Genomic DNA, 14,515 nt, shown 5'->3' with positions numbered 1-14,515 from the left:
AGTACCGAGTATGTGCGGGGGGGGGGGGGGGGGCCCACCCCTCGAAACCCAGGTCCATTGCCCGCTCCACTCCAGGGTAGAACGTGCAGCCTGGGTCTGTCTCGGAAAGAGGGAAAGGCCGCGACACCCCAGGTGCCCCGTAAGCGTCCAACCTGGGTCCCCCAGCTTCTCTGCACATCCGCCAGTCACACACCAAACGCGGCCGGGCCCTGCCGTGTCAGGTCTGGATGGTTCCAGCCTGACAGAGATGCCCCAAGAGCTCCAAACCCACGAGGTCCCCTCCTCACCGGGTAGTTTCCTGATCCTGGGTCAGGCTTCCTTCACCCCCATGTGCCGTCCCCCAGCGTCACGTGACAAGGAGATACTAAGATCCTCCAAACGCGGGAATTACCTCAGCAGGCGCCTAACTGGCAATAAATCAGCTAAAGAAGGTTCTTTTCTTTTTATTTTTGCAATATCGTTCCATACAAAAGCAATAGAAACATAACAGTCTTAACAAGAAGTTTACAATTGAGTATTTGAACAGAAAATCTGTACACGTTATCATTTACAGCAACTTTACATGGTGAATTAACTGATTGTAAAAAAAACATCCATTCTAAGCCCCTCTGCTGGCAGCCTTACTCTTGGAGTGTTACGGGTGGAAGGCCTCCCTAGTGCTATTTACAAGTACCAAATTAAGACTGTATAACTTACATAAAATCCATTAACTTAACGGCTCAATTTACTAACTTTGACTATTCGGTGCTCTGGGTGAGGCAAAAAAACACACCTTGACATACCGACAAAAGACCCAAAATTTAAGTTTCCGTAACGATATTCAAGTTATCCAATTATGAGAACACTCAGTCAGCTACCGGAAAAGAGAGCCGCCATGAGACTGGTCCTGTGAGCGTGTGGTTAAACCCAAACCAGCCACCTGACAAGTGGAGACCGGGTGTCTAACTTACTGGTGGAGAACCAGTTAAAAGTATGTTTGTCAGGGTAACTTGGAGAATGGCAGAGATTAAGCAATTAAGTTTTCAAGTTCAATTTTCCTTGGATTTAGTTCCATTTACAATTTAAAACATGCAAAATACACTCGCTATACATAAAATTAACGCTTCTTAAGAAAATAAGGCAAGAATAACAGTTCACCATGAGCTAATGTGATAATGAACTATGAACAGAAGCCATCCGGTTACAAATGCAGGACACATGCTTGGCCGGTCCCCAACCTGCCGGGCAGAGGCAACTCTCGCTCCCAGTGGCCTCTAGGTGGCACCAGTTAGCTCATGGCTGAGAAATCTTTCAAGGGCTCCGTTAAACAAGCTTCCAAGTCAAATTCGTCCTCCACTCCGCAGTCCACGTGCCTGACTTTAGTGGGTGTGCCAGAGTACACATCCTAGAAAACAGGAGCACGGTCACGGCTAGCCCCCAAGACACGTGGGACTCGCTGCCGCTGGCACCAAACCCAAAGCTGTGCGCCCCAAGGCAGGGGGTGCCTGCCTCCTCCTGAGGCCACGGCCCCGGAGGCCGAAAGTCCATGCGCGCTAGGATGCTTGGGAGAGAGAATTCAAACCATCACCTACTTCAAACTCACGGGCAACATCACACTTTCTTGGAGGTGGATTTGTCAAATCCCTACCCGCTAAGCAACCCCCACCAGAGGCTGACTAAAAGCTGACACCTTTAAGGCGTCCGAGCCCCGGCCCTTTGACCCCTAGGGGGCCGCAGAGTGGACTCAGCCTACCATCACCCACGCACCGTGCCTTGTGACGCAGAATCGCACCAAAGCCCAGGGCACGTGCTCACCGGCCAAGGAGGATCTGTCCTGGCTGCTCCTTCTCCAGCCCACCTCACCCCCAACACGGGGGCCACTTCCTACACCCACATTTGGGAATCAAGTGAGAGAAAACGCACGTCAAGCTCTTTGCCTTCGCTCACTCTTTCTAATAACTGTGCTGTCAAAGGGACCGTTACGTACCATACACAAGGCACTGTGTAAAACAAAAAGTCCAGATATGAACACCCACGTGCATCTTTTACAAGCACAGAACAGATGCTGAAAAGCTAGACAAAACGCAAACAGTGGCTCTCAAGGCAGGATTTGGTAATGGTGTGTAATACATTTCTGAACTGCTTCAACAAAGAGGCGTTGCTTTTTTCGTTAAAAAGTTTAATTACAAGGTCATACAATCAAACCTTAGAGTTTACAGTCTAGGGCATTTAAACCCACTGAAGTCCAATGTTTCATCCAACTTAAACCAAAGTTGTAAATGAAAAACAAAAAAAAGTTATTTTGGGGGGGCACCTGGGTACACCCCCACCATGGTCATATTCTTGCCTAAAGGGTTCGATCTGAATCTAGTCCTTAAAGAAACAGAACTCCCAAATGAGGAATTCCGTGTTATAAAAACTAGCCTGAATCTCCCCAAAAAGCCAAGGTCATGGGGGAAAATGCAGGAAGACTATTCTAAGTTAAAGAACATGTAAGAAATGGCAATTCAGACAAGTAATCCTTGATTCAACTGTGGATTTAAAAAAAAAACAAAAAAACAAAAAACAACAACTTATAATAAGGACATCATTAGGGCAACCAGAAAACCCAAATGTGGATGCTGATGAGACAGTGTTCTGTCAACATGGCATTTCCTGAGCACAGTGACACCGTGGCTGTGTCCAGACTTGGTGGAGTGGCTAAGGGATACACACAGTTCTGGGTGTTCACAACATGAAATAAGGTACCCAGCCCAGGCTTCTCTTCCTTTAGCAAACCCAGCCATCTCTGAACCACCTCCTCCTGGAACTCCCAGGACCTCCCACCAGGAGGACCCCTGCCTCTGATCTTTGTGGTCTGGCCCCCACTCCCCTTGTCCCCTGGGCCTGAGCCATCTCCCTCTAACTTCTGATTTGGCAGGTGGCATGTTCAGAATCTGTTTCTTGAGCTGGGACAAGGGTTCCTCTTCATCCAAACTAAGGATACCACCAGTTGACATTTTCATGGGTTCCTTTTTAGTCCTGCATACGTGTGAATAAATATCCATAAAACTGGGATCATTCTACCATTAAGTAACCTGTTTTTACTTATCTCAACAATTTCCCGCATCATTAGTCTTCAAAAACCTTATGACAGAAACATAACTTTGCTAGTCTTCTATTGTTTGACATTTGTCTTATTGCTCACCTCACAGTCACAAAGAGTGGGTCAACAGAGGGTCCACAAGACGGGATGGACCTATGCCGGGCTTACCAAGGAGGTGACCCAGATGAAGGGAAAAAAGGCAATTATGCACGTTTAATTTATAGGCTTCTGAACTGTTCAAACACAGTGCAGGACGACCTCACACAGGATGACCTCACGTAAAGCGTAACCGCTCGTGTGTATATCTGCTTGTATACACGCAGAAAAGTCTGGAAGAACATGTACCCAACCAACAGAGACCCAATCAATACTACCCAACTGACAGCTGAGATAATTTTATATATTGCTTTTAATCTTTGTAGTTTTTTCCTCCAAAAACACATCTTTTTTAAAAATTGGAAAATATGGGGGAAACCCTAGGCCCAAAACACACCTTTATTTTATAACAATTAGCAAACAGTTCTTGTACTAACAAATCACCAGCACAGACTGTATACAGCTTAAAATTAATGCCTGTGACAAGACCTACGTAAGCACTGGAACCAAAAGGAAAAAAGCCTTACGTTTTTCTTCCTAAAGCTTATTTTCATTGTGAGAGAGAAAGGGACAGAGAGAATCCCAAGCGGGCACAGCACTGTCAGCACAGAGCCCAAGGCGGCGCTCGATCCCAGGAACTGTGAGATCATGACCCAAACCGAAATCAAGAGCCGGATGCTTAACCACTTAACCGAGAATGAAGCCACCCGGGTGCCCCAAGGCTTTTTACTTTTAAACTGAAAATGGCGGGGGCACCTGAGTGGCTCTGTCGGTTGAACACCCAACTCTTGGCTTTGGTTTAAGTCATGATCTCACAGTTCCTGGGATCGAGCCCTGTGTCGGGCTCCGTGATGACAGCACGGAGCCTGCTTGGGATTCTGTCTCCCTCTCTCTGCCCCTTTTCCACACATGCGTGTGCTCTCTCTCAAAATAAACTTTACACTTGATCCTAGCCAAAAGGCCGAGAAGCAATAATAAACTTCAAATTAATTAATTAAATGAGAATAAGTAAAATGAAAATGGTAGGACGAACTAGGTGGATCCAACCAAAAACCTAGATTAAGGCCAATAGAGAGGGACTCCACTCAATCTGACACTCTGATGACAACAGGAGAAAGGGATAAGGAGCCCCTTACTCATAAGCAGCAAAATCAAACTCTGGCCTCAATGTCAGTTTACAAAGTGGCACACATTGTCAACAATTAACTGGAAACCAAGAAAAGGTACTTACAAAGTTATCCTGAGAGCTTGTCTGGGATTCAGAGCTGCTTTCTGCGGACTCAGTCTCCATTTCCCCGAGGTCCACAGGATGTCTGCGAAGTGAAACCAAACAGGTAAGTCAGCTATCAAAGCCAGGAGGCACGTGATGCAGGAAGGTGCTCCAAGGCTGCTCACTAAACACAAGCACAATCAACACCATGCTCCCCTCTGACAATGGTCACTCGTGTCTCCTCTGCTCCTGAAAGCATCGAGACAGTTTTCAGTGAACCCTCCCTGCCCCAGTGCTGCCCAGTCAACCAGCACAGGGAGAGCTGGCCACAGCCACTGCAAGCGGAGACATCCACCTGGCTCAGAGCACACAACCTGCCCGCTCCCAACTATGGTGCAACTGTTTACACCCCCAAGGGCATCCTACCAGGTAGAAGCAGCAATAATACGCCCAATGTGGGGAGGCAGTGGGGGCGGGTGCACACCAGAACAAACCATACAGCAGACGATCACTAATATTTCCAATTTTCCACTCATAAAGAGCACAGAACAACAGCGGCACAGTGGGAAAAAACTGTATGACAGGATGACATCTGTGAGACCAACTCTGTAAAGCCATGTTAGAAATTATCTCGGGGACTCCTGGCTAGCTCAGCCGGAGCAGCAGAAGACTTCTGAGTTTGAGCCCCACATGGAGTCCAGAGAGCACTTACACAAACAAAACCTTAAAAAATCATTTCAAACATGAGTTTATTAATTTCCCCAGCACAAAGCAAAAACTCTAGTGTTTGCTAAATGAACAAATCTGTTTCTGAGGAAGAGAGAGGCTCAGGTCAGGAGGGAGCTGAGAAGAGGTGCTCCAAGGGGGCACAAGTACAAGACCATTCTCTCCAGCTCCCTGTCCAACAGCCAACCCTAACCCTAGACACAACCCTAGGGCAAAACCCCAGGCCTCAGGCCTCTCCAACGAGGCTCCAGTTTAAAAATCAACAGGGGCAGGGCACCTGGGGCAGGGCTCAGTCGGTTGAGCGACAGACTTCGGCTCAGGTGACGGTTTTTGAGTCTGAGCCCCATATCGGGCTCTGTACTGACAGCTCAAAGCCTGGAGCCTGCTTCGGATTCTGTGTGTCTCTCTCTCTCTGCCCCTTCCCCACTCCTGCTCTGTCTCTCTGTCTCAGAAATAAACATTAAAAAAAAAAAAATTAATAAGACAAGCAGACTACTTAAAAAGAAAAAAAGAAAACCAATAGGAAAAAGATAAAAGGTTTCCTGGACTAAAAGAGACCTTTTATTTTCATAGTTCAACATAAGTTACTCAAATACCTTTCAGAATGTTGAGTTTAAAACTTAATAGACCACAGCCCACATATCAGTAGGTTTATTACCAAGCCCTCCTTTCTCTAGCTACAAAAAGTAAATCCAGGAAGCATACTCTTTCCTCCACCACCTGTGCAGCCACGCAACGGCACACACGTGTGCATGGGGAAAACAGGCATGAGGCCGGGGCAGCGGACTATTCTGCTCTCAGAAAACTTCCAGGGGCACTTAGTACGAGGCCAGCGTGCCACACAGGTGATCAAGCGGTATCGGTCACTGCACACGTTGCAGAAACAGAGGCCAAGAGTGCAATAAAGACATACATTTCTTGCAGATCACATCCTTCTTCAGGTGGAGGATCCCAAAAATGCAGCGCCACCTTCCAGAGTTTGATCTGCTGGTCCCACGATCGCCGACTATACTTCTTGAACTTGTTGGGGGTCTTGGGATGGATGCCAGGTTGGCGAAGGTGTCTGCAGGAAACAGGGCAGTTATTCCGACACACACTCTGCCCACATCAGCTTGAACGTTAGCCAAACTATGAGATCAGTTACCAAAAAAATACAGATCAACGGAGACTCTATAAAATGAGCAAAACTAACGTATACAACAGCACTGCCCCTTTGATTCTACTATTCTTCTGCTACGTGTGCTCCAAAAAACTACATCTGAAGCCTAGTCCCACTGAGAAATCGACGCTCTAAGCTCTGCAACCTGCGTGTGAGGGAGCAGGGTAGGAAGAGCGTGCTGCTTGGACAAAATGAGGCAACGCTCATGCTTTCCTCCAGTAACATCTTCACAACCTGCAACCCGAACTTTACTTTCTCCCCCATCATGCATGTTAATAGCTTTACATTTATAAGACCACTAGAAGTCTGACGTGAAGTAAGACCTGAAATGTCTTCCAACACCCTGAACTATACAGTGTATTTTCTTATCTTCAAGTCCCTGGGGATCCCATCCATGCCTCTTCACTCATGTAAGCGCCTCAGTTGTTCAATGGTCCTCAGCAGACGTGAGCTACGCCCAGACTCAGATTCACCCCTGAAGTAACCATCCAGGCTGCAAAGCCCCGTGCTCCATCAGGATGTGCCAGGGAGACAGGACTACCTTGGGACTTCTTTAATATAGCGGTCATAGGCGATGGTATTCTTCCCGTAGTTGATCTGTTTCTGCCTCCTCATGAGCACGCTTTCATCTGTCTCTAAGTCAGCTGGTGCTGCAGACCCCGACTCCTTCGAATCAGAACTGAAGAGGAAAGGAACAGAACACACCTTAAGATCACTACGTAAGAAAACGGTGAAACACAACCATGAAAGAACATCTGTCCTCTGGATTCCAAACCATGTTAATCTTAAACAGTCTAGAAATCTTTGTGTGTGTGGGAATTTACTACACAATCGGTACAGCTTCCAACGCAGTGAGGAAAGGACTAACCCAGTACGTGCCACTGAGACAACCAGCACCTCACGCACAGTTGTTTCTACTAACAGACTGCAGGCCCATCAAATTAAAAAAGAAACCTTTACGTGGCATTTACCTTCCCGACGAGGACTTTCTCTCTCTCCCAAAGTCATTTATGAGGAGTTTTCTTTTATATCTGAAAGCAAAATAAACATCACTGATTTTAAGGCATAACTGAATTAACTGAATACGATGCTTTTAGAACTGAAACAGCCCCCAAGGATAAGGTCTTCTTCCTGAGCAGTGTAGTCTGGATTAATGAGTACAGGTAACAGCACCGTTGGGTGGCTTATTTATTTTTTTTTGAAGTTTTATTTATTTTCGAGACAGAGACAGAGCATGAATGGGGGAGGGGCAGAGAGAGGGGGAGACACAGAATCCGAAGCAGGTTCCAGGCTCCAAGCTGTCAGCACAGAGCCCGACGAGCCCGACACGGTGCTCAAACTCACGAACCGCGAGATCGTGACCTGAGCTGAAGTCGGACGCTCAACTGACTGAGCCCCCCAGGAGCCCCTGGGTGGCTTATTCTCAATCTCCCTCAGTCATCTTCTCTCATAAGAAGAGAAGTTATACACCAAGATCACACCAAGTGCTTAGGGCAACCAGGCTCTATGAGCAACTGCCTCAATGCCCTTGGGCACCACCACATGTGATAAGGCAGAGGTTCTCTGAACCAAATAAAGTCCCTAACAGTTTCAGGTTAGGTCGTAAGAGCCCAGTTTCAAAGAAAATAAACACAAGTTGAAATAAAAAGTTGACTTCTTTTGGGGCGCCTGGGTGGTGCAGTCGGTTAAGCGTCCGACTTCAGCCAGGTCACGATCTTGCGGTCCGTGAGTTCGAGCCCCATGTCAGGCTCTGGGCTGATGGCTCAGAGCCTGGAGCCTGTTTCCGATTCTGTGTCTCCCTCTCTCTCTGCCCCTCCCCCATTCATGCTCTGTCTCTCTCTGTCGCAAAAATAAATAAACGTTGAAAAAAAAAATTAAAAAAAAAAAAAAGTTGACTTCTGACACCACAACTAGTTAGTTACTAGCAAGACGCATGTGCCCGAGTCCCGCGAACCTCCTCCTATACCTGGAAGGAGAACGGCACCACCACCCCCGTTGTGTTCCCCGCAAACTTCACCGGGCATTTGACTTCTATCATCACAACAACTACCAAACCCCAGCTCTGCCCGGGTATGTCGGCCCAAGGACTGTACACAATCTACCACTGAAACCACGAACCCCCTCAAACCAGAAGCTCATTTGTCTGAAGTATGTCATCACTGCATCTCCTTCCAAAATCCCCACCCCCAAGTTTGCTGAGGCATCCAACAGTTTGGGCACCGGAAGTAATGCATGAGTTTACTTCCTGCGAGCCCAGGAAACATCAATTCTATGCCAGCCTGTGACAACACGGAGAGGAGGCCCTCGGATCACTTTCTCCAGGGCTTCGCTCTCTGTGACTCTAGTTGAAAAAGACTGGCTTCAGGTAGGACTAAAACTCACTTCCCAATTTTCAGAGAGCTGGTGTGTGGTACGTGTCACCCTCTTGAGAGCACAGTGAGTTGAATTCTCGTAAAACGTACAGCGGGCCGCCACCACCGGCAGCTCAGACCACCCAGGCCTTACTAAAGCAGCAGCCTTCCATCAGGAAAGGTGTGATCCAGGAACAGAGTGGCCCAAAACTGAGCAGGCCTGTTCTGCAAAGCAGAACGACTTTCAGAGGCAGGCCTGTGAGACAACTGAGGAGAAGGAGCCACCAAAGGAGTGTCCAGACAGACCAGGATCTCCACACATAGCACGAGGGCCACGGACAGTCCCTGGCAAGGGGAGAAGGGGGGTCAGGACACACAGGTGAGGCCATGACAGCTGTTATAAACCTCAGGAGCATCGCACAGAAACTACACAGACCAAATCAAACATCCCAGCTCTACAGTTGGGAAAATCGAGATCTACGTCAATAAAACAACTAATTCAAAACACTGGAGGGGCACCTGGGTGGCTCAATCCATTAAGCGTCCGACTTTGGCTCAGTTCATGGGTTCGAGTCCCAAGTCAGGCTCTGGGCTGACCCCTCGGAGCCTGGAGCCTGCTTCGGATTCTGTGTCTCCCTCTCTCTCTCTGCCCCTCCCCCACTCATGCTCTGTCTCTGTCTCTCTGTCTAAAATAAATAAACATTAAATCTTTTTTTTCTTTTTTTGAAACAAAACACTGGAGCCATACCTGTTAACTTCCAGCTCACCTTTCCAAGAGGTATACTGCCCCCCCAACACACACACAACACGTGTGGTCATAACCAGCTCCCACACTGCCTGTGCCTTTCTTAAGGAGGCAGCTAGAAATACCATCAAGCTGCAGATTCTGTGTTTCCCTCTCTGTTGCAGACGTGCAACAGGCAATGTGGCCCTGCTTCTCTGCAGAGAGGACACATTTTCATAAGAATTAAGAACCAATGGACTCAGTTTAACATTCTCCAGGTAATCATGAGCCACAGTATTTTAACTCAAAATTCATTCAGCTGGGGTGGATGGCATATATCAAGGAGGGGAACAGAATTTGTAATCAAGAGAAATAAACGGTGTTTAGGAGTGCATATGAGTACAGGAAGTGGCTTGGCCTTCGTGAGAACTCGGGACACACACAAGAATTTTGGGTACAACTGCAAGGGGATTAGAGGCCCCCAGTTGGGGACCCCTCACTGCGCCCTCCCACTTCCAAGCTGACATCTGAGCCAGGTGTCAGACAACACACTTCGCTGGGGTGGCAGAGCACAACGCGGTAGGTCAGAGCGCATCACGGTGGAAGGACGGCCGCTAAGGCAGGTGTCCTCAAACTCTGGCGAGCAGCCTCATCTGGAGGGCTTCTTCAAGACCTGGCCGGACCCCACCCAGAGTTTGCCATTCAGCGGGCCTGGGGTGGGGCGTGAGAAAGTGCATTCCTAAGAAGTTCCCAGGTACTGCTAACATTGTGGTGTGGGGACCAAACTCTTAAAAATCATCATTCGAAGACACATCTCAGATTTAACACGTAATTGAAAGCACAATAAACAACATTCCAAAACGGTCTGCAACGTATACCTTGCAATTTCCTTGTTAACTCGGGTTCTCATCTCATCCTCTTCGACTGCACTTGCCCAGTCTGAACATCTAGAACGGGGTTTGGGGCCCTCGGGAGTGGTAAAACTGCAATAAGATAAAAATGTACATACATGTGAACCACGGCACACACTTTCCGTCTCCTTTCAAACAGTGCGTCAGGGAATGTCCACATGCTGTTTGCAGGGTGCCAAGGGAAAGGGCTCTGGGCCAATCTCTGCTCCATAACTTACTAGATCACCGAGTTTAGGCAATTTACTGAAAGCCTGTCTGGGCTTCATTTATCGAACTTCTGGGCACCTACCATGTGCCAGTGTTGGCTAAATCAGGAGGAAAAAGTCTACTGGGGGGAAGGCAAAGTCAACAAGGCATCTTCAGCCCTGAGAACGGCACCTAATACAATTTCCTTTATTTGTAAAATGAGAAGCTACTTTTCAGCATTTTAAAAAACCGTTAGGTAATACTTCATACTAAGCAAAGTGCCCAGCACGTGAAAGGTACTTAATAAACAATGCATACTAGTTAGTTTCAGATGCGTGTAATGATTCAGAATATACCACATAATTAAAACAAGAGGGTAAGAATTTACAACTGAGTCCCCGCTACAAGAACTTAGCGCACGGATAACAGTGCCCCCCCCCCCCCAGAGTTGGGTTAAGCGTAAACTAGGGGTTCAGTTCTATCTAGAGATCAAGGAAACCTTCGGCCAAGTTAAATCTTTGGTCAAATTAGGGAATTTGAAATCTGGCAGTCAGAATTGCTGGTATGTCCATTATCTGTAGATTAGACATAAACTGATTTTTTTCTACTGGCCACCACGGGCGAAGCCAAGCTGGACACAAACTTCAGCTGCAGCTCTAAGCAGCCTTCAGTACCTGAGCTGCAAAACAAACGGCGTGCTTTGGAAGCACAACTGTGGTAACAAATGAATAATCTCTTTGCACAATTATCGTTTATTCTCTTACGGTTTCCTCACCTAGAAAAACTAAAATTAGATTTCTGAAAGAAAATTTCCAGAATCTAAAAATGCGTGGCAGTGTCTGAAGTCAAATTAATGAACCAAAAGTTAATGTGACTCAGTAACCGTACCCCAGACACAGAGAAGAATCAAATGGGGAGATTGTCCAGAGCTGGACATGGACTTCTCACTAGTCTATCAAGGGGTTCAGGTCTCCACCATGGCAGTTTCCTGAACTTTTAAAGGGTGCTTACAAATGACCTTTTGCTACATCACATATTTTTGTAGAAAAGAAAATGCCTCTTGCAGAACTGAAGCCTCTTTTTATTTTTTTTTTTTGACGTTTATTTATTTTTGAGATCGAGAGACAGAACACAAGTGGGGGAGGGGCAGAGAGAGAAGGAGACATAGACTCCAAAGCAGGCTCCAGGCTCCCAGCTGTCAGCATAGAGCCCGACGCGGGGCTCGAACCCACGAATGGCAAGATCATGACCTGAGCCGAAGTCGGATGCTTAACCGACTCAGCCACCCGGGCACCCCAAGCCTATTTTTCAGATTAAGTACATCATAGTCACCAACCTATCCTATCTCAGAACAAACACGTTTTTTGGGAAGGTGCTGGAACAGAAAACGAAGCCTATTTTACACAATAAGCTAACCTCCCTCCACAGGAACTTCTCACATCCCGCGACAGATCTACTGCAGGCACCTGTATGCACTCCCCACTCCTCACCATGGCGGACTGGGGAGAAAAGCACTGCCAACGGCAGACACAAGGGCATTTCTGCCACGTTAGATGAATAAGGAGGCCCACGTGGCTAATGAGCTACAGGGGAACCCGCAGGGACACCAAAGACTTTTAAGGCAACGTAAGGATTTAACATTTCGTCCTCAGCTAAATGGGAGACCACTGGAGGACTCAGACCCTGACCTCAACGATGTCTGACAGCTTCTGTTCACATCCACTCCAGCCCTGTCCAGGGCCTCTCCCGCACTCAAGACCACTTCCCAAATATCTCTTCTAGTCCTAAGTCTCTAAAAGGCATAGAACTCACACTTGTGCAAAACGTGCGTGGCCTCCCCATCCACACCCTCAGGTCTCAATACCATCCTGACACCTTCTCTTGCTCACGGGAGAAGCTTCGGCCTGACTATGGACTCCCCCCCATGCCAGCTCTGCTCTACCCACAACCTCCTCACCTCAGCACATGGTTCCACAAGAAACAAAGGTGTTCACAGCTAACACTGGAGTCATCCTAGACCCCTCTCTGCACCCAACCCATCAGCAAACATCGGGAATCCTGCTTTAAGAAGTCAAACGTGAGGGGCGCCTGGGTGGCTCAGTCGGTTAAGCGTCCAACATCAGCTCAGGTCATGATCTCGCAGTCCGTGAGTTCGAGCCCCACGTCGGGCTCTGTGCTGACAGCTCCGAGCCTGGAGCCTGCTTTGGATTCCATGTCTCCCTCCCTCTCTCTCTGCTCCTCCCCTGCTTACGTGGTCTCTCTCTCTCTCAAAAACAAACATCAAAAAAGATTTTTTTTAATAAAATTAGATTTTAAAAAGTAGAATGTCAACCACATATTTCTCCCCATCTTTATTTTTCACCATCCCCTTCCACCTCAACCTAACAGCCCACCCACCTTGTCCCCCTCCATTCAGGCTTCAAACAGGCCAGACGCATCCCCACCCGCGGTGGGGGGGCCTTGGCACACGGATGCTTGTGGGCCGGTTTGTCCCGTCACCACACAGAGGTAACCCAACAAAGGCCTTCCTTCCCTGTGGCCTCTCAAGAGCACCCTAGCCCTCGTCCCTGCCCTGTCTCCACCCACACCCTGTCCCTCTGAAATACCCTGACCAGCTGAGCCACCCGCATCAGAGCACAAGCACAAGGAAAATGAAAGCGTGGCTTCCGAGGTGTCCTAACCTCCCCAGCACACAACGCGCTCTAGAAACAACTCACGTGAATGCTGCAGCAAAGGCTCATTCAGAGAGAAAATACCTGGAGTCATCAGAATGAAAAGAAGGGTCTAGGGAGGAAGGGAGGAATTTGATGTTCCAGAGAATAAAAAACGCGCCCGAAGAAAAGAGGAGGAGGAGGAAGAAGAGGAGGAGGAATCTAGAGGTGCAGACCCTGCTTCAGGTCATGATCTCACAGGTCTTGAGTTCAAGCCCCGAGTTGAGCTCTCTGCTGTCAGTGCAGAGATCCTGTCCCCCTCCCGTCTCTGCCCCTCCCCCACTTGCACTCACATGCACGCACTCTCTCTCTCTCAAAAATAAATAAAACTTGGGGCGCCTGGGTGGCTCAGTCGGTTGAGCGGCCGACTTCAGCTCAGGTAGCCCCGCCTCGGGTTCTGTGCTGACAGCTCAGAGCCTGGAGCCTGCTTCGGATTCTGTGTCTCCCTCTCTCTCTCTGCCCCTCCCCCGTTCGTGCTCTGTCTCTCTCTGTCTCAAAAACAAATAAACACTAAAAGAAAAAAAAACTTTCTAAATAAATACAACTTGCAAAGCAACAAGGATCTGGAACTCAAATCTCGGTCTGCGGCCTGGCACCTACGCCGTCTTCGCCGCGGTGCGCCGCCCAACTTCTCTAAGCGGAGTCTTCTGAGACCCGACCGAACCAGCTGCACTGAAACGTGCTAAAAGCTTCCCAGTGTCCCTGAAACACAGGAAGGCTCGCTGGCTGAGGCTGAGACCTTTGTTTGTTTGTTTGTTGACACTTATCACCGGAGGTCCTGCGGGAACGGCACCTACCCCCGTCACGTGACGCAGGGTGCTTCACACAGATCATGAAAATGCGGGCACCTTAACCAAACGTTTGGGGCGACAGCTGCCTTCACTAGAACTAGTCAGGCGCTACGCCAGAGGTGACATGACTAGCCAGGTGCAGCGACCCTCACTCGCCGTGACTACCCAAGTGTCGTAGGACTCGGCAGCGCGACCACTCAAAGAGTTGTGACCCCCCCCCCCCAGCACCCTAATTAATCAGAGTCCAAAACCACAAGCCCCTTAAATAACCAACTAATGCGAGGCACAGACACCACGAGCGGATCAGGGCGGTAACCCCGAGGTGCCATAGGCAGCCAGGACGGGGAACCCGGGAGCCTTAACCAGTCGGGACGGGGGGACCCCAGGTACCTTAGGCAGTCAGGACAGAGTCCCCCCAGGCGCCTTAACCAATCAGGACGGGGACCCCAGGAGCCTCAAGCAGCCCGCTGGGGCCCGGGCCCACCTGTCGGGTCTGCAGTCTCCCGGCGGCTTCGCGGGGCCCTCGGCGTCCTCGGGCTTCCTGCGCCTCCCGTCGGCTCTGCGCTTCCGTCCGAGGCTCCACCTC

General features: G+C 48.8%; 1 protein-coding gene across 1 annotated transcript in view; it reads right to left on the bottom strand.

The window, feature by feature from the left end:
* Window positions 1-427: 427 nt before the first annotated feature.
* The window catches only part of SLBP (stem-loop histone mRNA binding protein), a 14,662-nt gene continuing 574 nt past the window's right edge, over window positions 428-14,515 (bottom strand). Inside the window, exons 2-8 of the mRNA XM_040496186.1 lie at window positions 14,414-14,512; window positions 10,209-10,313; window positions 7,227-7,286; window positions 6,797-6,934; window positions 6,010-6,159; window positions 4,392-4,473; window positions 428-1,384 (exon numbers count right to left, since the gene is read on the bottom strand). Of these exons, the coding sequence (XP_040352120.1) occupies window positions 1,268-1,384; window positions 4,392-4,473; window positions 6,010-6,159; window positions 6,797-6,934; window positions 7,227-7,286; window positions 10,209-10,313; window positions 14,414-14,512 (751 nt within the window). The 3' untranslated portion in view covers window positions 428-1,267. The remainder of the gene's footprint in view (window positions 1,385-4,391; window positions 4,474-6,009; window positions 6,160-6,796; window positions 6,935-7,226; window positions 7,287-10,208; window positions 10,314-14,413; window positions 14,513-14,515) is intronic.

This window comes from Herpailurus yagouaroundi, unplaced genomic scaffold (genome assembly GCF_014898765.1).
Source record: "Herpailurus yagouaroundi ecotype Mexico unplaced genomic scaffold, PumYag 28, whole genome shotgun sequence".
Taxonomy (NCBI): domain Eukaryota; kingdom Metazoa; phylum Chordata; class Mammalia; order Carnivora; family Felidae; genus Herpailurus; species Herpailurus yagouaroundi.
Note: the sequence above shows the minus strand (reverse complement) of the source record. Positions and strands in the feature narration are given on the sequence as shown.